General features: G+C 43.5%; 1 protein-coding gene across 4 annotated transcripts in view; it reads left to right on the top strand.

Annotated features, from left to right (window-relative positions):
* scn1lab (sodium channel, voltage-gated, type I like, alpha b) overlaps nt 1-23,609 on the top strand; it is a 45,066-nt gene that overhangs the window by 1,659 nt on the left and 19,798 nt on the right. The window contains exons 1-15 of one of the 4 annotated variants that reach the window (XM_049569925.1): nt 1,090-1,342; nt 6,477-6,796; nt 9,775-9,893; nt 10,196-10,285; nt 10,968-11,096; nt 11,962-12,053; nt 15,274-15,567; nt 16,419-16,482; nt 17,894-18,035; nt 18,452-18,658; nt 20,220-20,498; nt 20,814-21,155; nt 22,156-22,288; nt 22,404-22,642; nt 22,762-22,935. In XM_049569925.1, coding sequence (XP_049425882.1) covers nt 6,530-6,796; nt 9,775-9,893; nt 10,196-10,285; nt 10,968-11,096; nt 11,962-12,053; nt 15,274-15,567; nt 16,419-16,482; nt 17,894-18,035; nt 18,452-18,658; nt 20,220-20,498; nt 20,814-21,155; nt 22,156-22,288; nt 22,404-22,642; nt 22,762-22,935 — 2,571 coding nt within the window. In that variant the 5' untranslated portion in view covers nt 1,090-1,342; nt 6,477-6,529. Of the gene's footprint in view, nt 1-1,089; nt 1,343-6,476; nt 6,797-9,774; nt 9,894-10,195; nt 10,286-10,967; nt 11,097-11,620; nt 11,713-11,961; nt 12,054-15,273; nt 15,568-16,418; nt 16,483-17,893; nt 18,036-18,451; nt 18,659-20,219; nt 20,499-20,813; nt 21,156-22,155; nt 22,289-22,403; nt 22,643-22,761; nt 22,936-23,609 lie in introns of those variants that run through there. The other 3 variants (XM_049569926.1, XM_049569922.1, XM_049569923.1) reach the window with 3 other exon arrangements.

Genomic DNA, 23,609 nt, shown 5'->3' with positions numbered 1-23,609 from the left:
AACTAACCAGCAGTGAAAATCAAGGCCCCCCCCCCCCCCCCCCCCCAGATTTGTTTATTGAGATTTTCCAAATAGAGCCATAGAAAGCACAATAATATTTGTCAATCCAATAAGGACACAACAAAAACGTAAGTCGTAAGTAAAAAAAGAACAATACAAAAGGGCTAAAACAAGACAAATACTACAAACCAAATCAGTACTCAGAACAAGACAAAGAACAAAACAACGTAGGAGTAAAATTAAAATATAAAAATATTCATTCATTCATTTCTGTGACCACTTTTCCGATTGAGGGTCGTGGGGGGCTGGAGCCTATCCCAGCTGACATAGGGCAAGAGGCGGGGTACACCCTGGACAGGTCGCCAGGCTATCACAGGGTGGACATATAGAGACAGACAACACCTACGGACATTTTAGAGTCACCAATTAACCTGCATGTCTTTGGACTGTGGGAGGAAGCTGGAGTACCCAGAGAAAACCCACGCTGACACAGGGACAACATGCAAACTGGGATCGAACCAGGAACCCTCTTGCTGTGAGGTGACAGCGATAAAAAAATCACACTAAATACTAAAACATATAGTCATGGTCGTTGGTCGGACACTCGTCTGTCACATCACAATTTAAAAAACAGGAAAACAGGAATTAATTCAGGAATATCTGGAAATACCAGCTCTTATATGAACTCGAAAAAGGGATCTGAGGCTTTTTTGTTTTCAACTCTAGGATTTCAATTTTAACTTACAAACATCCATGGGGATGTTTTTAAAATGTAATAATTATAATTATGTCACTCAGGGAGGCTCAAGGAAAAATATTTATAGCTTCGGGAGGGCTGAAAAACCAAGTCACACCTCAGCCTCTCCCCTCCTCTAATAAGTAGAGAACAGTCCCTAAAAGTAGGCCTATATGGAATATGGAGGTGAGGAGGAAACAAGTATAACACAATAGGATTTTTTTTTCTGGGAGGCATTTCAGCCTCAGTTGAAGGACGCCATGTGGCCCCCGGACCTCAGTTTGGGCACCACAGGTTTCCAGGGGATGTTGATGGGTGGCTGCCGCCGCTGAAGCGACTGAGCGGCTCAACCTCAGTCGGTGTCTCACCGGTGTGTACGTGCCTTCTCTCGTTGTTTTCCGCTGCTGGGTGTCGTCGTGCTGCTGGTGGCGTATCTGTAGGGGAGGAGGAGGACATGACCGCCGACGATAATCCGACAGGTTTTTTGGCAAACACAAAAAGAGTCGGTTTTCGGAGCCTCTGAGAAAACGAGGAGACATCATCAACATGGCGACAGCTGCTGCTGCTGCGGCCCCAGCGGCTCTCTTTGAAACCGAGACGATTAAGGTGACATCCGTCGTTTCTGTATTTCTGATTTATCATTAGCCTTAGCAGCTACTGAGCTACATACTTCCATGCTAGCCTCTATCTGGAGCTGATAAGATAATCAATACAGCAAATATAGCATTTGCTTAGCTCATTACAGGTGATAGAGGAGGTGGAGACGTCCTCAAAGTGCTTTAAGGTCACGATAAACTCGATGTAGAGTCGCAAATGTGTATTAATATTACACATATTTGAGTTAATGTAGTGAAACACGTTTAAAATGTCAAATATATCAGTTCATTTTCTGAGGCATTTGTGCTCCTCTCCTATAAGCACCATGGACAGCAGCGCCCTTCTGACTCCATGTCAGCTGCAGTTGTAGTTACTCAGGTGAAATGTGGGTAACTCAGGTGGATTTAGCAGAGCACAGAGCAAATGTCTACCTCAAGAACACTCCAGAGATGTGTGTGTGTGTGTGTGTGTGTGTGTGTGTGTGTGTGTGTGTGTGTTGTTGTTGTTGTCTCACACACTCAAACAGGTTTCCACTTGGTGTTTGCTCTCTGAGGCAGCTGCTCTCTCTTTAGCACCACGGACAGTGAAACATCTGTCTCCTGAAAGAGGGCAGATACACTCAAGGGCACTTTAAAGGGTGCTTTACTGCTGTTGAGGTGTGGATGTGTTGTGATAGGTGCCTAAAAGAACAGGTTTCTAACATGCTCACATGTAGATAAAGACAGCTATGTGCTGCATGGCTCACCATACTGTCCAAAACTGAGTCCTGCAGCTCATTCAGCTGAAGTTAAAGCACAAATCAAGCCTGTATAGTCCCATGTCTTTACAGATTTCACGAGAGAGGTGGGATGTAGTCATTGTTTTGCAGGTTATTTATTTATATATATATATAAATATATATTTTAGAAGTAAGTCTCAAGTCTTGCACTCAAGTCCCAAGTCCTAAACAAGTCATAATGCACTTATTATGAATAGTAATGCCAATATGACATTTACAAAAGTCGAAATGCTTTCTAAAATGTGCAGTTACTTAGCTCTCAGGCTAATGTTAGCTTACGTGAAGTATGTTAATAACAGCATTCACTTACTGTTGTTTGTGCTACTTCAAATGTCAAGCAAAGTTGGAAGTTGTTGGGTCCACGTTTTGCATACTGTGATTCGTTTTTTGTTGACCGCAAAGTAGTTTTTGCACATGAGCAGATTTATTTTTGGTTTCATTTTTCATTGTTCTCTTCTGCAACTTTATTGGATGCTGTTGGAGTGGCTCAAACAAAATGGATCCGGGGAATTAAGTGTCGACTTGCAAGAAATTAATACTGTTAAGTTAATTCAGGAAATGACGGGAAATTAATTTATTAGTGGCACACTTTTTAAATCACATACGTTAAGATCTTTGGGCTTGGGGGAATGTTTCAAGTAATGTCAAGTCAATCGAAGTCACAAGTCATAGGTGTTAAGATCCAGATTCGGTTTTCTTCATTGTCATTGTTCAAACATACAATGAAATTCAGGTGCATTTAAGGACCGGGTAGAGTGCTGAGCCGCCGTCCAAGTCAAGTTGCAGGTCTTTGATTTTGTCAGATAGAGTGTGAAATCATTAAGTCTGTGACTCAAGTCTGACTCATTTCATTTCATGTGAGTCAAGTCAACACCTTTGCTATTTGGTGCAAAGTCCCTCTTTGTGTGTTTTCGGACAGTGTAGCTTATGTTAAAGGATAGTAACACAGGGGGAATTTGTACAAAAGAAGAGTAACATGGACGACACATATTTAATTTGTCTAAATCAGACTGCTGAAGCCTTATGGTTGCTTGCTTTTGTACAGAACAGTGGACATTGGAATTGCATCAGGAGGTGATGCGTTCATGGTCCGTACTCTTCTTACAGCAAACATAAACTTGCTTTAGAGATTTAGAGTATGATATAGACATTATTTAGAAGGTTGTAAATGTGAAAACAAGACTGAGGTAAATTATTCTCCATTTTCCAAAGGCTTTTGATCCCTTAGTCATCATGCCAATGTGCAGAAACCCTTAAAATAATCTAAGAATTTGTTTTAAGTGCTGTGTCCATGTGCAGCCTAGTCGCCAGAGCACAATGTTGGCATTTTTATTTCTTCAAACCACAGATACCTTACTTTTATACATTGCATATATGTATCATATCAAGGTTTCTAAAGTGATGTAGTTTATGAGCTGACTTTGTTACAGGGAGGTTGAGGGGATAGTGGATGGCATGACAGCTAGACTAGACACCTGCCAAGCTGCAGACAACTACTGAAGTACAACAAACAATGAAACCAGTTGCTTGTTAGTGAGTTATTACTTTCTTTGCAGCTGCTTTTTAGCCACCAAAGGTGGGTGATTTTTAGCGACCTGTCACTGTGTTTCCTGCCGGGATAGTGCCACAAAAAGCAGTTGTTTTTACCAAGACATTGCTGCATTTCCTGCCAGGATAGTGCCACAAATAGCGGTTGTTTTTACCAAGACATTGTTGCGTTTACATGCATTTATTCTGGCAATTGGGTTGCCACATGTGAACCAGATTACCTCTGCTCTCATCGATACTGTGATTCCTTTCAGTGCCACGATACACAAGTGCAGAAATGTCAGCGGTCCCTATATGTTTTCAGTCTGTCATGTTATATTTGACTCCAGGGATGACCACGCTGAAAGCTGAGCTCAGAGGTGGGTGTGGATGTTGGGCCTACGGGCTCCATCAGGATTCGCAATCCTACCACCACCCTGCAGCTCATGCTAGACAAGCTGTCAGGCCACACATCATGACAGTGGGTCCCGGGGCAGTCGTTGGGACACAAGCAGATGTGTTTCATGAGCTTCCCCTATGGGAGAAGCTTCAATTAATTCACAGTTTAGGCCTGATGAATTCTTAGAAACAGCACATTTGCTGGCTACTGCGGCTTTTAATGAGCCTCCACTCCAGTAACAAAGGATGTTATGACTGGTTCACCGCAGTTTATAAGCCATATCACTTATCTGTTGTGTTGTTGCTTCCAATTCTGCCCTCTCATCAGGAAATGGTTTAAATGTGGGCATAGAAATACTTGGTTAATTCCTCAGTGGTAATTTCAGTCAATGTGAAGCAACAGGAGGATGTGTAAAAAAAATTAGGGATGAGTTTATATGTGCTGTGCCATTGTTAGATGTGGCATAAAGTCTAAACCTGGTTACACTCATACTTAGATCATGGCTAAGCATCACTATGATTCTGGGATGTCACTGTGCTCCAGACTTTCCCTTGAACCGCTTGCTGCTCAGGCGCGGGCTGAATGTCAAAATAGCTTAAAATTGTCTCCTGCTCTACCCCTGCGTTTTAAAATGGAAAGAAGAAGAGGTTGTAGGGCAGTCTCTGTTCCTCTATTTCTATTTAGAAAAAGGGAAGAAAAGCTGACAAGTCAAGGAGACATTATTTTTGAGATTCTGCCAGAGGGGAGGTTCCTGTTTTCTGGGCCAGGACACTGTCCCACGAGGAACTAACCCCACCTTTGAGACTGATAATGGCTCACCAGGGTTTTTTGGGTAGATCTTGTTTGTGTGCCTTCCCACTATTTCCTGTGGGACCACGATGGGCTTCTGAGTGTGATAGATAAATGGTTCACACTCATTTTCTGTCTAATTTGAGACCATCCACCAATTGATTATGTGATAAAAGGACAGTGCAGCCATAAGTAGACTTAGAGAGAACAATAAATGGGGCAAAGTGAAAAGATTATGTTCACTGAGAGTCTATTTGTCATGTTTCTGTTACCCTGTGAGTCAGCTGAAGGCATGCCGCCAACGTTAGACCCCCTATTAACTGCCTCTTTAAAGCCTCCACCCTACCTATGACCTCCCACTGCGTTGATTGAAATGTTCCACCCAGCGGTCAGCGTGACACACAGCACAATATTTATTCTGCCTCAAACACTAGAAGCACATCAATGTGCCTTCAGCACATTTGTCCACATGATGATTCTGATGTAAAATCTTGTCAGCAGTTATGAAACACTCTTGTGTTATGCAGTGAGGCAAACTGGTAGTTTATACAAATGCCTGTGAAACGAGCTTTCTTCTTTTCCAGCATCTCAAATCCATGTCTGTATGACTCCCCTAATGTCCACATGCTTGTTGTAAGTCACCTTCAGACATCCGCCACTTTATGTAAATGTTAAAGCACTTCAACATGCCAGTCTAATGCATGACCGAGTACATGAGTCACTTTTATGTAAAAGTCTTGACGGCAATCTTACCAGGTTGGGCCTAGAAACAGTTGTGTAACACTTTGAATATAGCACACATGTGTTTGAATGACATCACTTTAACAGCTTGATGAAATAGGTAAGAGTAAGTTCTAGTCCCCCCACTCTGAAGCCCTTCTCAGACAGAGAATATGTAGCCGTGCTGGGCTAAATCTCTTCCCAGTGTGTGCTTCTCATCTATTACACTCCAGTCACAGACAGAAGCATCTGATTTTTCTGAAAGATATACCCAGAGATTGATGTAAAACCCAGGAAGTCATTTAACATCATTTACTGTACTGCTGTTGTGAAGTTATTTCCAGGATACTGACATACTCCACCAACCATCTAGATGAAGAAATATTCAGTCTGCTGCACGAAAAAAAACAAAAAACCTTTAACCAATTTCCCAAGTTATTACTGTAATTCCTTTTAAAGTAACCAAAAATGACATATGTTCTTCTTCTTTTGTAAAACGCATACTAGGAAGAAGACACATTCATATAAAGCAATGTAACTGATCGTAACATCTTTGATTTTGGTTCACGTTGTACAAATTGAGCAGGGGGTAAGTCATTTTCAGCTGACATGTTTGTTCAGTATTTCGCTAGACCGCTGTAGCAGGCAACAATAAAACTGTGATGTAATTCCTGCAGGCAATTGAGCACCATCAATTTACATCCATTAAAAGTCTTTGTTTTGCCACTGACAGGCTCAGATTGTTATTTTAAGTGTCTGACAACATTCTTCTTCATCAAGCTGTTTAAGTGATCTCATTTGTCCAGGTGGGGTTTCCAGTTTTCAGCGTGTTCAAGGCAGATAACCTCCACAGGTGAATTTACCAACTATTTTCAGAAGCCCGGTCATGACCGCTGACCCATTTCCCCCTCGCTCCCTTCTCGCTGCAGCTCCCTGCCCCAGCTGAGCCCCTCGCTGCCCTCTGAAGGAGCAGGATGACAAGATGGCACAGCTGCTTGTACCGCCCGGACCTGACAGCTTCCGCCCCTTCGTCCCCGAGTCGCTGGCCGCCATCGAGAGGCGCATCGCCGAGGAGGAGGCTCGGAGACCACGGGCGGAGCGACGCATTGACAGCGACGATGAAAATGGGCCCAAGCCCAACAGTGACCTGGAGGCGGGGAAATCTCTCCCCTTCATCTATGGGGACATCCCTCCCGGCCTGGTGTCCACCCCTCTGGAGGACTTGGATCCCTTCTACAGCAATGAGAAGGTCTGTTTCAAAGTTATTAAAAGAATCACTTCCGGTCCATCTTATGAAAGGAAAATGTTTGTAATAATGTGAATGGAAACCTTGAAGACTTGTTCTTGAGTGTGCTGGCCTTGAAGCATTATGATGCATACTGATTTAACTTTCAATTAGAGTATGACTCAGGCAGTGAATTTTGTTATCCAAGCTTCTGAGCCCCTAAAAGCTTTAAGTGAATTGCCCTGATGCTCTTGACAAACTATTTCAAGGACACACATAAGCAGGTGTAGCAGTTTCCTCCCACATCAGACAAACCTCTGCTAAAGAAAGGTAACAGCTCAATATATCAACTGACTGATGATTTATTTTGCTCGAACAAAACTATTTTTAGTCGCAAATGCAAGTGCAGTGACGGACAGAGTAAATTATCGCCACACTGCCAACATTTTACGTCCGTCACTGCACGCTGTTTGATTGCGTTATCAAAACACGCCGCTATTATTCGGCCTTGCTTTTCACTTACTCCACCGAATACTGAATGTGTGGTTTTTTTGCAATGTTCAGCCAAATATATTTGGTTACCGAATATTCGGTGCATCCCTAAAAAACTGTCTCTCTATTGTATTGAATTATTGAATTCAAATATGTTCTTAACAGACATTCAATTCTAGTACATTTGTAAACTTACTGCAAAAAATAAAGTTCTTAAGAGTCAAAAAATGCCTTAGAGACAAAGTGTATTCATAAGATTGAGGGTTTTGCTTGCCTGGTGTCCAGACATATCTGAGAGCTGATGTTCTATCATGTATCTGGTTCCCCTTCAAACAGTTTTTGTAGCCAACCTGGCCTTATCTACCTCATTTTCAACCATTTATCTCATATGGTGCAGGTTTGATAAGATTATTGACAGAACAGGGCTCTGAGGTATTTTCCTGAACAGCCAAGATTGCTGATGTTAAATCGTCTCAGGGTAAAACTAACTGGACATTATATTTCACACAACAGCACCTAAAGGGAAACTCTGGTGATTTTCATCCAGCTCTGTGTCAAAGCAACACAGGCAATGAATGCAAATGAACAACTCTCAGCCTCCTCCTGTGCAGCCTGGAGCTTTGGGCACAGGCAACATAAAGGGAAGTCTGTTCAATCACACTGTTCATCTGCACACACTCCTATGACACAGAGCTGGTTGAAAATTGTCAGATTTTCCCTTTAAAGCTTTTGGTGATAAGAAATGTGTTTTCCATACTTCCAACTGGATTTGGTTGTAGATCTATCCAGTTGGGTCCAGAGGTATTTTGGTCTATGCCTGTTGCCGCCTCTCTAAACAAACCAAAGCTCTTCTGGGGACCCAAATGTATAAAGAAAAACACAACTAGTTAACAAATAATCATACTCAACAGTTTAAAAGAAGCAAAGAAAAGGGTTGGAGTTCCCAGTCAAACAGAAGAAAAGATGGGGAAGTTGCTGAGTCAGCCATCCAGTGGGCACTTGCACCCAGCTCCTACATAAACCACACAAAACCTGATAACTGGACTGCTGGTGATCTACAACCCAAACCGAAATAACAAAACCCAACACTGTAAAACATACTGGGGACGAAAAAAGAAGGGGAAAGATTCCCTGAAAATCTGTGCTGCAGTCGAGCTTACATTTAAAAAAGGCACACCCTGCTCCTCAGGTCCCTTTTGTTCTCTCCTGATGGCTGATTACTCTCAAGTGCTCCACTCCTGCAGAGGAAGACAGTTAGAGGGGCGCCAGGGAAATAGAGGGAGAAACAAATAACAAAAACCCACCCACAAGCAGTGCGCAATACGTCACATGCAGAGCTACACCTAACAACGCCCCTTAGAAACTGAAAATGATCAGAGAGGTTCTGGTGATGCCAAGCTTCGGTTTACAATAGTAAAATGCTGCTTACACATAAATGCATCGATGACGCTAATGCTATTAATTTCTCTCATTATGAGGAGTTTTACTTTTGATACTTTAGGAACATATTACTGACAACACTGCAGTTTTATTTCAACATGTCGGGAAGTACTTCAGGCCTGACTGTCCGATCACACCTCTAAACCTCTCACTGACTAACATGTTATATCTTTTTAGTCTAAGCTATACAAAAAACAAAATGTAAAATCAAAAGTTGTGTTTTACAGGATATTTGCTGGACCATGAGACAGAATGTGTTAATTAATGAGCTTTTGTTACTTAAGCTGAGCTAACAGGCTGCTGGCTCTAGCTTCATGTGTAGGGTGCAGACATCAAACATATTTTTACATAGTGGTTGTGCTACTTTTGATTAACTAAAAGATCTGACTATTTCTACTAACGACTTTATCGTAAAATGGCTAATACTTTACTACATTAAACAGCAGGCGAGGTGCAAAACCCATTCCAACAGTAATGAGCTCAGCCAAGTCAGAGCCTTTAAAGCGCGGGCCAACAGAGGTGCTAAATGCTAATCTGGGCCGCTGTGCCAGTTGATATGCAGTGCCAACATGTCCTGCCTGAGGTGGACTCATCCGGCTCCGTTATAATAACAGCCAGCTTAGTCTGCTCTGCTCTTATGACTAATCACACATGGCATGATAAGCAGACACTGTGAGCCAGTTTACACCTGGTGTGAACATGCATGTCTGTGATCAGAACACATGTGGACAGCCAAGACACATGGAAGTTCATGTCTGTGTCCGTCATGTCTCTCCAGCTGACCACTTGTGTTCGGATTGAGTATGTATTAATGTCATAGTCCTCGTCGCTGATGCATCAGGGCGCATTAGCGTTTACACTACAAAAGAAAATGGCCAAATGGCTCTCCATAACAGGCTCTATAGGACACAAGCTTAAAGACATGTAAATTTATGATATGTAATTTCAGTATGATTTTACATCTCCCCTGGGTGCTGCATCTCTCACATACACCACATGAGGTGAGCCGGGAAAAGACAAGGCTGTGTGTGAAGCGGATTTTAACACGTTTTGTTCTGTCTCTCTTTCAGACCTTCATAGTATTGAATCGCGGGAAGGCAATCTTCCGTTTCAACGCCACTCCTGCCTTGTACATCTTAAACCCCTTCAACCCTCTGAGGAGGGTAGCTATTAGAGTTTTAGTACACTCATATCCTTTAACAGTTTGCCACGGACTTGGATTAAAGGGTTTATCAGACAAAAGAGGGATTTACATGATGAAGACGACTTAATGTCATGATTGGTTTAGACTTTCTATACAGACATGAGTCATGAAGGACATTTTAGATTATGGATGACTGTAAACATGCTTTTTCATTCTTAATGTAGCCGTTATGGTTTGGGAGATGTTAGTTTGCTGTCAGGTTTGGTTGTAGTCCATCACACATAGCCTAAAGCAGTTAATGCTCAAAAACCCACATGTTCAATTGTGTTCCTTGACTCTGTCTCCACGATGTTCAGCATGTTGATCATGTTCACCATCCTGACCAACTGTGCTTTCATGACCCTCAGTAATCCCCCGGAATGGGCCAAGAATGTAGAGTAAGTCTGCATTTTCTCTAATTTTTGTCTGTAGAACAAGGCTTTTTGGTTTTGGTGTAGATATGACATGTCACACACACACTATAATCAGCACGACATTCACTTTCTGGAGATGTCATGATGATGTCTTTGTGGATAAACACATACAAATCTGCTCAGATGAAAGACAGTCCTTTACGTTATATTCATGTTTGAATAAAAGGTCTTTACTAGACGGCAGGGTTTGATCCACAGGTAAGCAGTCAAAAAATGTTAGTCTGAGTCTAAGAAACTGAAGAATGGTCTAATAAACACTAGGAAAACACACTGGAACGTTTACTGAAACAGGAAAGATGAACTGGTACAGACAAAAGGGAGCACACAGACTAAATACACCAGGAAGGAAGGTGATAACAAGAGACAGGAGACAGCAGGGCTGACAAGGAACAGGTGAAACACATCAGGGCGGGGCAGTCATTCAAACAGATGGGTGACACATTAGAGCAGGAAGCAGTAGTAGGGTGAGTATATCAAAATAAAACAGGGAACAATAACTGAAATTAAAAGGAAAACAATCAGGACACACTGCAGCAAATATAGGAGATAATGTAATAATGTCACCTTCCCTCTGAGCAGTGGAGACGGTGACCAACATCATTGTCTTCTCCTCCTCTCCCCCCACACTTCCTCGCTTGTTCACCAGGTACACATTCACAGGGATTTACACCTTCGAGTCCCTCATAAAGATCCTGGCCAGGGGCTTCTGTGTCGGGAAGTTCACTTTCCTGAGGGACCCGTGGAACTGGCTGGATTTCAGTGTTATCCTCATGGCGTAAGTATTCTGACAAGCACAGTTAGGATCATCTTAACATGATCTGGCGTAGATTAAGAGGCCGAATGCTTTTAATGCTAATCAGCCCAGCAGCCTATTACAGTAAGTCCTGCTGAATGTGAGAAGGAGAGCAGGGAGAATGAAGAAGGGCATGATTATCTGCAGATTAGATGTGTATGTTTTGAAATCATGGCCAGAAATCTGCTCCGTCGTAATGGATGTGAGCCCCTAAAGCGTGGAGTATCCTGGCCCATATTTGTCCCACGCCTCAATGACTTCAGCTACTTGTCTTGAAGCCAGAGAATAAAGCCTTCAGCATTAGGTTACACTGTGAATGATTTTTGTGATCATGAGAAGGATTACTCATTGCTCTCATAATATAATAAAACCGTAATCTTGTTTAAGAGATTCCTGTAATTCCTAATGCTGTTATGAGAGGTGGTTGTGTTTCTCAGATGTTGTGCACGTGTGATGGGTTTCTGCCTGTGTCTTGCTGTGTAGTAACTGTGCATTTGATCCTGCAGGTATATAACAGAGTTTGTAAACCTAGGCAATGTTTCAGCTCTGCGCACGTTCAGAGTATTGCGAGCTTTGAAAACAATCTCAGTAATACCAGGTAAGGCTGCTCGCGCCTGCTGCCAGCACTCCTGCCATTTGTCCTCTGTGTGTGACCATTTGCCGTTCCCTCCTCTTCCCCTCCCCTTCTTCCTTTTGTCTCGTCACGCCATGTGTGTGGGTGCCTGATTTGTGCGTGTGTGTGCGTATGTGCGTGTGTGTCCCACACCTTTTCCCGAAACGCCCCTCTACCCGACTCCCCTCCCTCCTCCTCCTCCTCCTCCTCCTCCTTCCCTCCCTTCCCTTACAGATATGTCACAGAGTTTGTGGACCTGGGCAATGTCTCAGCACTGCGAACCTTCAGGGTTCTGCGAGCCTTGAAAACTATATCAGTCATCCCAGGTGAGAGAGCCATCAAGGCCCATAGGGTTAATGAAATGCTATCAGCTAACTGGCGTTTCGCTAACATCCAAGCAACCCCCCCCCTCGTCCCTTCTCAGCTCATCTCACTGTAGCTAAGCCTGATGACGCCCGTCGCCGTCCCTCATGCTGCCTTCGTCCCAAGGCCCGTAAAAGCTGGAATCTGGCTCCAATCTGCACAGATTGACAGGATTCTTAGCTTTTAGACACATCCTTTAAGGCAGAATTCTTTTTGGTTGAAATTTATTCTTGCCTTGGGAGACTCACAAGTAGATTTTGTGCACTATTTGTTTTTTCCTTTTTGCATGAGACATTGCAAAAGCCGATTTTCTGGTGGCAAGCACTTGTGCGTGCAGGGCTCCTCCTTACCTTGTTTTTCCTGTGCATGTCCTGTTCAGTGTTGTGTGTTTTTGGGGGGAAATTGTGACATGGTGAGTGGTGGTTGGGTAATGGCATACTAAGCACTAACACTATTCACATCACAAACTAACAAAAAAGGTCATATGTAAACCATCCAGGAGAACTTGTCATTGGCTCTTTGTATAAACAGGATCATCCGATTCCACAGCTTACATCAGAGTCCTGCACGGGTCCAGTTTTCAAGATCCGCCCCGACCCGACCTGGGGATGTACAAACCCGCACCTGAACCGCAAACCCGCGCATCAGGCCAATTAGTACCGCAACCTGGTCCGACCCGTTGAAACACAACCCGCAGCCCAACCCGTAACCCGGATTTAAAGTAATCATTTTGGGTCATATTGGCTGAATATTGAACAGCATATCGCCACAGTTAAGGTGCCACTAAGTAAACAACGACCTGAATGAAGCAGCTCTCACAATAAAAACCTGACTTCAGCTCCATCATCAACCCTCTTTGTTCTTCTCCCATACGAGTGTAAAAGCACTCGTTTGTTACGTTTAATGCTTTTAAACTTTTAATCTATGTAAAGGAACTTTACATGTGTAATAATAGACTTACTTTCTGTCCAGAGCGACGTTGAGCAGTTACGAGTCGTCACGTGTTTTTAGAATCCATCAAGGAGAGAAGTAATCCATCGGGGAAACACTTCAGAAACATTATAAAGTGATAGTTGTACGTTTTATCCACTTATTTCTCAAATACCTAAATAATTATTTACTGTTTTGGAAGCGGCGCTTGTTAGACGGTGGCAGCCATCTTGATTCTGTTGTCCAATCATAAATTGTGTTATTAGATGGTTAAACACGTGTAAACAGCTGAACCAATGACCATTGCGAAATAGCGGAGGCGGAGGCGATCCTAATGACTGATGTGTTTATCTAAAACCTGCGATCCAACCCGCATGTTATTTTTTCCACCCAGATCCGAACCCGGGAAATTTTTTTTTTTTTAAAAACCACCCGCAAAACAGCTGTTTTTGCGGGTACCCGTGACCAGTGCAGGACTCTGGCTTACATTACATATTCTAGCTGCCACGACCACATTTGGACCCAGTTCAAACATTTTGGGCTCTATTTATGTGGCAGTGCAAAGCCAAGCACATGTTGGTGTTTCCTTGACCCTTAAATACATTCTGCTTGTCCTTTAATATTTATATGCAGAGCACAGTGCACGTGGCACAGAGATGGGAGAAGAGGTGCAACCATAGACAGACTGTGTTTGCAGCACTTTGGCTTTAAATAAATGCAAGTAATCAGAGGGACTGGAGGTTTTTCTGGATAAAAAGCACTATAACATTTATATTTCTGAACTGAGAACATTTCCATTTAATCAGAATTTCAATAGTTTGGCTATAATCACTGCTGTAAAAAATTAACGTTTGTCAAGCATAGATTTGTCTTATAATCCTTGTTTAGTTATTGTGGAGATGTCCCTTTGTTACATAATTTAATGTCGAAGTAGACAACTTTTTCAAAGAGTGCTAGCCAGCTAAAGCTGCCATGACTCGATCACAACAGATTATCGTAACTTTCGCCACTGCTCATTTTAGAAAGGCCACCCCAAAAAGTTTAGATTATCAAAAGGACAGTGGATTGTAGATGTTTGTTTCTGGCTGCCGTCATTTTCCCAGGATCATACCTGGGTGCAGATGGAAACTAATCAAAATTCACATTACATAAAGACCATGTTTTCTTGCAGTGGCCTGTCTAAAATGAGAAGTGATGGAAGGTACTATATTCTGTTAAAGGAGTTGATGATAAGTACACAGTGTTATTTAGCTTTTTTTTTCTTCTACACATAGATCATAAACCCTTGAACATTATAGTAACTTATTGCAATCAGTTGAGAAACACTATAATACTTTTATCCAGAAAAACAAAGCTTACCACTTGCATCTGCTTACAGACAAGTCTTGCACTCTCCAGTACATCTATGGGTGCAACAAGCTTGAGTGGTGTTTGGTGAAGAATGGGTTTTAAAAGTTGAGAATAGTCATCTGAAGACCAGGTGTAGTTTGACATTTTGGGAAAAAGGCCAACTGGATTTACTGATTTAATACCACTCCTGTATGCTAAGTATAAAGCTAGAGCCAGGCGCTGATTAGCTTAGCTTAGCATAGAGACTGGAAGCAGATGGGAACAGCTAGCCTGGCCCTGTCCAAAGTTAAAAAATACATCCTTTCACACGCATAAAGCTCAATCATAAAGACACTGTATCTCATTTGTTTTATCTGTCCAAAAGCCACATCATAAAGAGTGAAGGTTGTGGTATTGTAAGGAGTTATGCTCTAGAGCTTTTTAGGCACAAGACTAGTGATGTGAATGGCTGAGAGGATATTTACCACTTCACTCAATCCCCCTGTGCATAGCGCTGTGCCTTTATGGATTAAAACAACCTCACTGACCTTGTGCTTGGCGACTGCACTAAAAAGAGCTCAGTTTAATGTTTTTGTAGCAATCCAACCAGGAGTACACATTTATAGAACATTATATCAAATATTTATTAATGATTATTTCCCCAGAGCCCAATACCATAGCACTATAATGGGCTAACATTCTCTAGTGGTTCATCCATGATTAGCAGAGATCTGTGTCAGCCTGGTTCCTGTATGACAGCACACAGTTCATACAGGAACCTCCACTGCAGATCCCCCTGGCTGCTTGCTGCTGTGAGCTCTTATTAGCAGCTTCTTCTCTATACAAGCTTGTGGCTGTAATTAGCAGGCAGTAATCATCCTGCGATGTCCCCCTCCTGCCCCCTTTGCCCTCTCTCCCATCTAGGCCTGAAGACCATCGTTGGTGCACTGATCCAGTCGGTAAAAAAGCTGTCGGACGTCATGATCCTCACCGTGTTCTGCCTCAGTGTCTTCGCCCTCATCGGCCTGCAGCTCTTCATGGGCAACCTGCGGCAGAAGTGCGTGCGTGTGCCAGTCACCATCAACGCCAGCAGCAATACCAACATCACCGCTGATGACACAATGCTTTTCAACAACAGCCTGCTGGAGTTTAACACCACGGTTGTGCAAAACACGACGGAGGACTCCTTCAACTGGACAGAGTACATCAGTGATGAGCGTAAGTGATGTGAAAGTGCTGCTACATGTCCGCCAGGAGCACATAGGGGTTAACAGGGGTCAAGATAGCGTCTGCCCCAGACGGCCTGAATCAGATACTGGCTACTTCGTACGCAGAGATGGGTCAGGATGGTGTGGTGGTGGTTGTGTAGGGGAGGTCAGGCGGCCTGGCCTGCTGCCGTGATCAGGAGTGACAGCAGTGGCTGGGAGCAGGGGCTGCGCTCTCTAACAAGGGCTGGTGGGAGAACGCAGCAAATGTGGCGGATAATCGCCACAACAATAAAACCCTCTACTTTCACCCCCTCACTACCCTTCATCATTCTCCCATAGCCCATCTGTGTGGCATGAGCCGCCTAAAGTGCTAGAGGAGGGTGAGTCACTGACCGCCAGCAGGATATCGAGGAGACGTGCACCAGCTACGTGACAAGCTGATGCCGGAGCAAGAGGAGAAGACAAAGAGACAGACAGAGCTGATTAAAAATGCAAAGATGTTATAAAGCCTGGCACCATTATTGCATCAGTGATGTTGGTCCCTAAAAATCTGATGTGATTTTGTGACAGTTATTTGGTAGATGAGGACAAGACTGCACCCAGAGTTACATGATGCACACACACAAAAACACACAAAGATGACTAATGGGGTTGGGTGGTTAAACAGACAAATCACCACCTTCCTCTCTGTCTCTCAGCCAATGTACAATATCACACCACACACAGAAAGTGAAGGGAGCCCCACAGGGTGCATATTGTCTCTCTGTACCCACATCGATCTGTTCTGTATTCTCAAATGCGCTGCTTCACTCCTGTGACGTGGTCCTGACCGACTGTCCCTCTGTCCCCCCTCTCCTCTAGGTAATTACTATTTCCTCCCTGGCCGTAGGGATGCTCTGCTCTGTGGGAACGGCAGTGGCGCTGGGTAAGGCTCGACATGTTTTATTTATATGGCCAATTAGATGCACCACAAAGCTGAGCATACACAATTAGTGTCGACACTCGCCACCGCGCTGAGGCATTACGGGAATCTTAACCGCTGGTTAACTAGGGGTGCATTTCATTTAATGTGTTGTGGCAAATGTTAAAACTTCTTCCTTTATGCTTTATGTTAATATTGAAGCGTTTATCAAAGAGTCACTCCAAGAAGACACACAGACAGTTGCAGTTCCAAGATTTGTGACTGAAAGGAGGGTAACCCTGCAGAACATACTCTCGTATACAGTGTACGGTCCAGGGTCACGCCCAGACTGTTCGGCCTTATGAAGCATATTTAGATGAAAGCAAAATGTCCACAAGCATCTAAAGCAACTCCAGTTGTTGGTGACTTACTGCACCTCTGGATATACCCTGACATGGATGGCTAAGAATCTCTACAGACACATGTCAAGAAAGATTGCACTCAATATCATGCAAACCACTTTGGCTCCTTAGAAACTTTTAGACCACTGTTGAAGGGAGGCAATATGTCTTTAAGTACAGGTATTTAATTTGACCAGATATGTAAGTGTTGGTCTCCAACTTTGTTTGAGAGGTGAAGTCTGATTCAACAGGAAGTCTCATGTATAGCACATCTTACTGATATTATAAATCCTTAGAATGCTCTATCGTCAGTCTTACTTTCAGGGTGCTTTCAGGCCTGGAGTTGTCTTGCTTTGGTCCGAATCAGGAACTAATTTCGTGAGAAAGTTGCATAACTGTCCCGAGTTGGTTCGTGTTCGCAGCATTTACAAGCTCAGATCAAGGTCAGAACACATTCTCACCACAAACAAACCGCACCAGAGTTCGTTTGTAACCAGACCGAGACCACCTCTTCAAGAAGGTCTCAGTCGACTTGTTATGGTGCGCACCCAACTGCGACTTCTGTGTTCACCCCTGCACAAACAAACTGCACTCAGGGGGCAAATGAACCTGAGTTTGTTTGAATCAAACCGAACAGGGCAGGTTTGAAAGCACCCTTAATGCTTTATACATTTGGATTAATTAAGCTTTCATGTACACCATGTTGCTCTTAAAAATTGCTACGCGATCATTAAGTTATATCAGGGTTCCCACGGATCCTTAAGAAAGTCTTACAAGCGATTGAATTCATTCATCTAAAGATAAGACCTTAGTTGGTATCAAGCCCGTATAGCTGAGAGCTTTGCAGTGGCCTGAGTTCCCCTTGCCTTTTGCTGCGTGTCTGTTGGAAAAACACAAGTGAAGAGGTGCATTTGGCTGCGTTAAGGTCGTGCATACAAATTTAATGGTAATTAAACTGATAATTATCTGTTAAAATTCTACACATCACACCTGTGATGCAAAGTATTGTCCCTAACACCTGTGTGTCTCTACAGGCTCTGTCCAGAGGGCTTTATGTGTATCAAAGCTGGTCGCAATCCAAACTACGACTACACCAGCTTCGACACCTTCAGCTGGGCATTCCTCTCCCTGTTCCGACTCATGACCCAGGACTACTGGGAAAACCTCTACCAGCAGGTCGGTTGAACTCATGGCTGAGCATTATAGAGTATGGCTGTTGATGGTTAACGCATCGTATCTTAACGTACATCTGTTTTATTAGAGCATTTACATGCTCAACAACAAAAGTATGAACAATAAAAGCCTGGCCTTCAGTCAGTAAATATTTAAGCAAACATTCACTGAGTTTGGTGAGTGTTTTTTCACCAGGGTGTGTCATTGTGCAGTTATAGACTAGGCCTGTTATGTAAGGCTGTTTTGTGTTTTGTTTTGTGCTGCAGCAGCACAGTGCGGCAACTTGACATTTGCAAAGTCACCAAACAATCGGATGACCACAACTGAACAAAGAAGAATCCATCTATGGCATCTTTCTTTGACTCGCATACATAGGTTGATTGTTTTAATGATATGTCTGTTTTTCTTGGATCCATCAGACTTTGCGCGCGGCAGGAAAACCCTACATGATCTTCTTCGTGCTGGTGATCTTCCTGGGCTCCTTTTACCTGGTTAACCTGATCCTGGCCGTGGTGGCCATGGCGTACGACGAGCAGAACCAGGCGACCATCGAGGAGGCCCAGCAGAAGGAGGAGGAGTTCCAGGCCATGCTGGAGCAGCTGAAGAGGCAACAGGAGGAGGCACAGGCAGGACATTCATCTTTGTCTGTTCAAACTCAAGTTAGAACTATGATGCAGGCTACCGGTCGCTCTGTGCGTCCATTTCATTAGAGTGATTATCGCAGAAATTTCATTTGAAACCCATTTGTTGGAAAGCAAAAGCATTTATTGAGAAGTCCATTAGGAAAATGATGTTTTTAAACTGCTTAAGTGCCAATTTGGAGCATAGCTGAGTGGCTAGGAGTAACTGGAGAGACTCTGTTGATTCTTGAGCTTAAAGTTTTGTGCCAGCTGCCAAACCAGTGTTGCCCTGAGCAGTGGAGGGATTCACTGTCCTGGGTGACTGACACCCCTCTGCCGCTCCCTCAGTGGTCAGGAGTCCTTGGTCGACCTACAGAGAGGAAAATTAGCAGATGGATATTGAGTGCAAGTGAATTGCTGGATAATGGAAATAGAAATAACTGGTTATATTGAAGCTTGTGATGACAAAGCCAGACAGTCTATTTCGGTCCTGCTACGCATGCAACATGATGAATGTTCATGGTACCAGGCTGCATCTGGGAAATTTACAGTTAATAAATGGAAATGTACAATTTTGAAGTAGATAGGTAGAGTAACATATGTCCTAGAGGGCACTGAACCTCTGAATGATTGGTGATATACAGCAGTGATTCCCAACCAGGGATGTCTGCATTTCAAATTACAATACTACACATTTCGTCTCATTTTCATTAGTGGAAGGTCAGGTACATTGTCTTCTATCTTGCAGCCTTGCTTAATGTTTCGTTTCAGACCTAATCCCCCCCTTTTGCTCAATCTTTCAAGGGCTATTCTGCTCGACTCAACGCTTCTTATCAGGCGCGTGCATATTCAGATTGTTGGTGCTGTTGTTGCTATGACAGTCTCTTAAATCCTCGTATTTAAGTGCTGTGTGTTTTGTGGGACTGGTAGAAATTCTCTCCATGAGAGCAAAGATAAAAGGTGGAAAAGAGGAAGTATAAACATCTAAATTAAGTGACATGCTGTATTCTTTGATTGCTTAATTATTGGATATACCGTCTCTGATATTTTTGGCCATGCTGTAACTGTATGGAAATGTTTTACCCGCTCACATCCCCCAGCCTCGCCTCTAAAAAGCATTTCATGACGATAAAGCCTAATATGAAACAGTATGTCTGCTCATGAACATGGTAGTAAATCATATTCCTTAAGGGAGGATGTAAGAAATTCTGTGCCTCTGATGTTTTTCTAAGCAGTGATTTGATTAATGCTGCTTGACTTCTAAGAGTAGGATCTCCCATTTGTTGATAAATCAAAGCGGCTGTTACCTAACCCAGCATCAACACAACTCTTTTTCGACGAGTATTACAAATGCAAGAATTCAGAAGTGTTTAGTGTTTTTGTTTGCATGAAAACATTCAGGCGTCCATTTTTAGAAGGTGTCTGAGGCTTATTTGGCTCTTCATGCTGCTGCCGCTGCTCCTGCTCTCAGCTGCCAGGCTCTCTCCTCCACTCCGGTCCGCGAGAGCCTCTGAGACAGGCGCTGGGTCGCCATGACAACTGTGTTTGTGCTCTGATTGGCTGGCAGGTTGCCGCGGCAGCAGCCACGGAGAGCGGCGAGTACAGCGGGAGAGGGGGCCCCACCTCTGAGTCCTCCTCGGGGACGTCTAAGCTCAGCTCGAAAAGTGCCAAGGAGCGACGCAACAGGCGGAAGAAGAGGAAGCAGAGGGAGGAGGAGGAGGAGAGGGCGGTGCGCGACAAGTTCCACAAGTCTGAGTCTGAGGACAGCATCAAGAGGACCAGCTTCCGCTTCTCCATTGATGCCAACAGACTTTCTTATGAGAAAAGATGCTCCTCACCCAACCAGGTAAATACCTTCCTGACAAACAGGATTTGTCAGTGAGTTTTACCTGATTTTAGACAGCTAAAATTAGAATGATATCTGTCTTTTACAACATTTCACACATGTCACACCATGCCATTAAATAAAGCTACTTAAGACAAAACAAACATGTAAAACCAGGGATGAATTTTAACTTTATTTGAGCCCTGTACATTTCTATTGATTCCATTTTGTCAGTGAAAGCAACAGTTAAGCATTGGGAGTCCAGGAAATATTTATATCTATTACCCACCCTCTAACCCCAGTTTCCCTTTCTTTTTCTCCGTCTCTCACTGTCAGTCTCTCCTCAGTATCCGTGGATCCCTCTTCTCACCACGCAGGAACAGCCGCGCCAGCCTGTTCAGCTTCCGTGGCCGGGCACGCGACATGGGCTCCGAGAACGACTTCGCCGATGATGAGCACAGTACCTTCGAGGAGAGCGACAGCCGTCGGGGCTCCCTGTTCTTGCCACGCCGTCTGGAGCGCCGCTGTAGTGCTGTCAGCCAGACCAGCCTCGGGGCACCCCGGATCATGCTGCCCGCCAACGGGAAGATGCACTGCGCCGTGGACTGCAACGGTGTAGTGTCGCTGGTCGGTGGAACTTCTGTAACAACCTCTCCTGTAGGTCTCCTGCTGCCTGAGGTGACTGTTTGTTTTGTGCTTTATTTTCCCATTGACCTGCATGCAGTTCCTTTTATTCCCATCCTTTTGTTCTGATGTTGGTGATGAGTGAAATGTCATCAAACGCTTGAGAAGCAACTCCCAAGAATCAAATCCTTGTTTTGGTGCATTTTTCAAACCAAAAGGTCTCCATTCTATATATTTTTTTATTGTCAACGAATCTCATAAAAAGGCCAAAATGAAAAGTTCTTGAATCAAAAGTTCTTTCATCAGCACTTTCCCAGCTCCCTACCCCATCTGTTGTTCTCAGCCCCAAGCCCACTGGTTCCTACTGAAGTCTTAAATCTTTTATAGCAGGTCACAGATACATATTTTCACTTTGTATTAGCTGTTGGAACGGCAAGCATGAACATTTTACACACAATACTTGTCAGTAGGGTACATTCATTGTTGGTTAGGCTGTGCAAGAGAACAAATATCAAGAAAATCACCAGACTCATGTCTTTCCTATATTCCAAGGGTTTTGTGTTCCCCAAATTTATAGAACACATAAGGGAAACATGACAAAGGGTCCTATGCTCCCTAGCTCTGTATTTGCTTCGTATGACATGGGTTAGATTAGGTAAGGTTAGAGAGTGATGTAATAGTACTGTCACAGATCTGTCTAAATATAATTGCTCCTTCTGTCAATTAATTGCCATCCAAGAAATTCTAAAGCTATGATAAGAATGAATTAATTGAAAAAATAAAAACTAACCAATTAAGGAAGGAAACGGGCTAAGTGAGGATGAGAGAAGAGGTTTGGGGCCAGGTTTTTCCCATTTCAAAACAGTTCAAGGTCAGGAGGGAGGTCTAATGCCATCTCCAAACAGGTTAAAGTTAGGAATAAAAGAAAAAGACTCACACTTGCAAAAAGAGTTCAACACTTGTTTGACTTGTGTTCTATACACACCTCCCTTTCTGCAAAACATTGCTCAGATATCATGATTTATTTTACTTGTGTTATTTATTTATTTTCCAGGGGACGACCACAGACACTGAGCTGAAGAAACGCCGGTCAGGTTTTCACCAGCCGTCCATGGATTATTTAGATGAACCTGGAGGCAGGCAGAGAGCCATGAGTGTGGCCAGTATCCTCACTAACACCATGGAAGGTCAGGATCAGGCAATATATTTTTGGTCTTTCTCGTCTTGTTTTCTTCCTGGAGAACCAGCATCAATTGAGATGTATGTCGTTATCTTTAAGTGTGGTCCTTTCTCCTTTTCCAGAGCTTGAAGAGTCGAGACAGAAGTGCCCTCCCTGCTGGTACAGATTTGCCAATACCTGTCTGATATGGGATTGTTGCCCCCAATGGCTGAAAATCAAGGAGGTCGTCAGCTTGGTGGTAATGGACCCATTCGTGGATCTGGCCATCACAATCTGCATTGTCCTCAACACTCTTTTCATGGCCATGGAGCATTACCCCATGACTAAAGAGTTTGATAACGTTCTCTCAGTTGGAAACCTGGCAAGTATTGATATGCTCACAAACTCTGAAAGCACAAAACCAGATGAACATAGATGCAAGATATCTCTCATGATGCAGACTCAGGTGTAAAATTAGAATTCGGCCCTCTTTGTCGTCAGGTGTTCACGGGCATCTTCACAGCAGAGATGTGCTTCAAGATCATCGCTCTGGATCCCTACTACTACTTCCAGGAGGGTTGGAACATCTTTGACGGCATCATCGTCAGTCTCAGTCTCATGGAGCTCGGCTTGGCCAACGTAGAAGGCCTGTCTGTGCTCAGGTCTTTCAGATTGGTAAGAGCACTGGTTGCTGATCTTACTACAAAAGCTGCATTACATGATTCATGTTATCTTAGATGATGATGCCCTGATGGACCTGTGCTCCTAGGGTCAGGCCACAATGGCGCTCTCAATAACACTCATGTTATTAATGATGTAATGAGAGCTTTTGTGCAAAACATGAAAAGCCCCACTGAGAATTGGCTTGGCCTTTGGGGCACAGTGTGTTTTTTCTGCTCACCTGATGAGCTTTCTGTGATTGTTGATGTGCTGCTACACTCTGTGAGGGCACAGTCAGTGTTCTCTTACACAATGAGATAGGAAATAAACACACATAGACAAGCTGATAAACAATACCACAGCAGAGGTCAACCGAGAAGGCAGATTTAATAAAGATAGTTTGGAACAGGAAAATGCTGCCAGCTGATTAATTGGCAGATATCATCCCTACACCCCACCCACTGAGGAAAAATTTGGCAGTGTCGGAAATAAACGGTCTTTTACTTTATTAAAAACTGGATTACCGTTGAACTGAGCTTCTAAGTCCAAGCAATAAATACCTAAATTGATCAATTAAATAAATCTGGATCACTGAAAATCAAACTCAAAGCGATAAATGCCTAAATAAATTTAGATATCTGGAGCATAGACTGTAAAAATAAAGGACGTAGCCACTGGTAAATCACCCA

The sequence above is a fragment of the Epinephelus fuscoguttatus genome, linkage group LG24 (assembly GCF_011397635.1).
Source record: "Epinephelus fuscoguttatus linkage group LG24, E.fuscoguttatus.final_Chr_v1".
NCBI lineage: Eukaryota > Metazoa > Chordata > Actinopteri > Perciformes > Serranidae > Epinephelus > Epinephelus fuscoguttatus.
Note: the sequence above shows the minus strand (reverse complement) of the source record. Positions and strands in the feature narration are given on the sequence as shown.